This window comes from Ascochyta rabiei, chromosome 18, assembly GCF_004011695.2.
Source record: "Ascochyta rabiei chromosome 18, complete sequence".
Lineage (NCBI taxonomy): Eukaryota > Fungi > Ascomycota > Dothideomycetes > Pleosporales > Didymellaceae > Ascochyta > Ascochyta rabiei.
In genome coordinates, this window is record NC_082422.1 from 1,075,962 (window position 1) to 1,078,557 (window position 2,596).

At 46.1% G+C, this 2,596-nt stretch overlaps 1 protein-coding gene across 1 annotated transcript, besides 3 other annotated features; it reads left to right on the forward strand.

Annotated features, from left to right (window-relative positions):
• Positions 1 to 2,596: part of a mobile genetic element that runs on past both edges of the window.
• Positions 134 to 213: a dispersed repeat.
• On the forward strand, positions 872 to 2,260 carry EKO05_0010159 (uncharacterized protein; the record flags this gene model as incomplete). The annotated part of the gene is made up of 1 exon (XM_038947022.1): positions 872 to 2,260. The coding sequence occupies one exon, from the start codon at positions 872 to 874 to the stop codon at positions 2,258 to 2,260; it is 1,389 nt and encodes a 462-aa protein (XP_038794708.1).
• Positions 2,442 to 2,596: part of a mobile genetic element that runs on past the window's edge.

Sequence of the window (2,596 nt, forward strand, 5' to 3'; positions counted from 1 at the left end):
TTCGGGGACAGCTGGGTCCTATTCGCTGGGGATAAAGTGGGGCGGCGCGGATCAATATCCGATGCCTGCTACTCTGGGCTTAGCTGCGCAGTACGCGGCTGCAACCGAGTAGGAGTCAATCAATTAAAAAAAACAATTCTATTTATCTGAATTATACAGCTAAACACCCCTACCGGTCGTCTCCACCTGCAATATATATACATCCTGCCATAGTATGCCAACACATGGGATCCACCTTGTGGGTCCTTTGCATTGAACGGTCATCTGTCATGCATACTTCTATTCATCTTAGTATTAACCGGGTCGGTTGTGAGGATCTTCCGACAGTGAGCTTTCTATGCAATGTGGTTCCGCAACGTATGAGCGACTAGTCACTAGTAAGCTTTTGATAGGGGGTGTTGCGAATAAATTACGTGCTCCCAGCCATATCGTACGATTCCCAAACAAATTGTTAGGGTTGCGCACTTGTTAGGTATTGGCGCTACTCAAAAATCTCAACTGCACGAGACAATGGCACAATGCGCTTAGGATAGAAACGAAGATTTTTATATTGCGGTGGATTACATTGCGGTCGGTTCGCCTTGTGTAAGCAGTGATTGTTACTTGGCTTCCGCGGACATCTGCGCCTCGGATCCTCGGATACTAGCTTACGCCGAGAAATACGTATATCGTATCATGTGATCCAATCTACAGAACTTCTACATATTTTCCACATGTATAAATGCAAAGTAAACCACTAGGATGCAATTGCAACCTCAGCTGATCAGAACTCCGCAAGTACCAGCGCTCACCACACCTCATAACTATCACCTTAATTTATTTACCTTGCTGTTGTCCCAAGCCTCCAACGAAACAAAACCATTGCACAAAAATGGTCGAAACAATCTCGCCTGACTACCTGGTGATTGGTGCGGGTGCCATGGGAATGGCTTTCGTCGACACGCTCATCACAGATACGAAGGCCACTGTGGTGATGGTCGACCGTTACGCTCGTCCAGGAGGACATTGGACTATTGCTTATCCTTTCGTTCGCCTCCATCAGCCTTCTGAATTCTACGGTGTCAACTCTCGACCATTTGGCGAAGGCAAGATTGATCAGGTTGGCTGGAACAAAGGTCTCACCGAGCTGGCAACGGTCGATGAAGTCTGTGCCTATTACAGCAAAGTTATGCATCAAACCTTTCTCCCGTCTGGTCAGGTCGTATACTATCCAAAACATGAATACCTAGGTGAAGGCCTCTTTCGGTCAATTGTTACGAATAAAACGTTTCGAGTTGGACAAAATACGCGCATTGTGGACGCTACGTACATGAACGTTAAAGTCCCTGCCATGAATCCACCCTCTTACGAAGTCTCGGAAAAGGTCAGTCTAATCACACCAAACGAACTGCCGAACATCGCTCGACCTTACGGTGGATATACTGTGGTTGGTGCTGGAAAGACTGGGGTTGATGCTTGTCTCTGGCTGCTAGCAAACGGAGTCGACCCAAAGGATATCTTGTGGATCATGCCCCGCGACTCGTGGTTCATTGAGCGTGGAGAATTTCAGCCAGGATCCGCATTTGCTGCGGACACTGCAGCAAGGGTTAACAACATCGGTGAAGCGACCTTGGCCGCCTCCTCGCCAAAAGACCTATTTACACGGCTTGAGGCTTGCGGACATCTGATGCGAATGGACAAAAACGTATGGCCTACCATGTTTCGGTGCGCCACCGTCTCTTTTGCCGAGCTCGAGCAAATCAAAAAAATTGGGACAATTTTACGCCAAGGACGAGTTGTTCGTCTCGGTCCGAATGAAGTGGTCTTGGAGAAAGGAACTTACAAACCCGTGGATGATGCACTCTACATCGACTGCACTGCCGATGCTCTAGCAAAGCTCGAGCCAGTATCGGTCTTCAGAGGTAAACTGATTACCCTTCAGTCGGTGCGACACTGCCAACAGGTTTTCAGTGCTGCTTTTATTGCCCACGTCGAGGCTACATATGACATCGACGAGAAGAAGAATGAACTCTGTCGTGTAATACCACATCCGGACGAGCATCTGGATTACATCACTGTAAATCTCAAGACATATCAAAACGGACTTTCATGGAACGCGGAGCCGAAAACAGCTGCATGGCTAAGACAAGCCCGGTTAGACTGGTTTGGCACACTAGTGCCAGCACCTGAAGAACCCGCGGAAGCTGCAGAGTTCTATGCTCGTTTAGTTGCACGAACTAATGCTATCTGTGCTAAGCTTAATCAACTTTCCAACTTTTAGGCCTAGAAGCGTTATAGTTTAATGGAGTTATACCTCATCACCTAAATTTAATACTTCCTTTCGATTGCCAATATTAGGGGGCAACAAATAAAACATGTAACGTTAATGGCCTAGCTAATTTAACATGTCAACCTACCTAGATAAACAAGCAAATTGTAAGTAATTAGAATGCTTAGCTAGGTACTGTATCCGTGCGCGTAATGCCTAGATTCGCGTAACGCCCTACTAACACTAAATACACTAATCTTTAACGCGTTACAACACAACCAATATAGATCTAATTTAATTAGCAATAGAAGTAATTAAATCTTTAAAACTAGGAGAGGATTTTTTGTA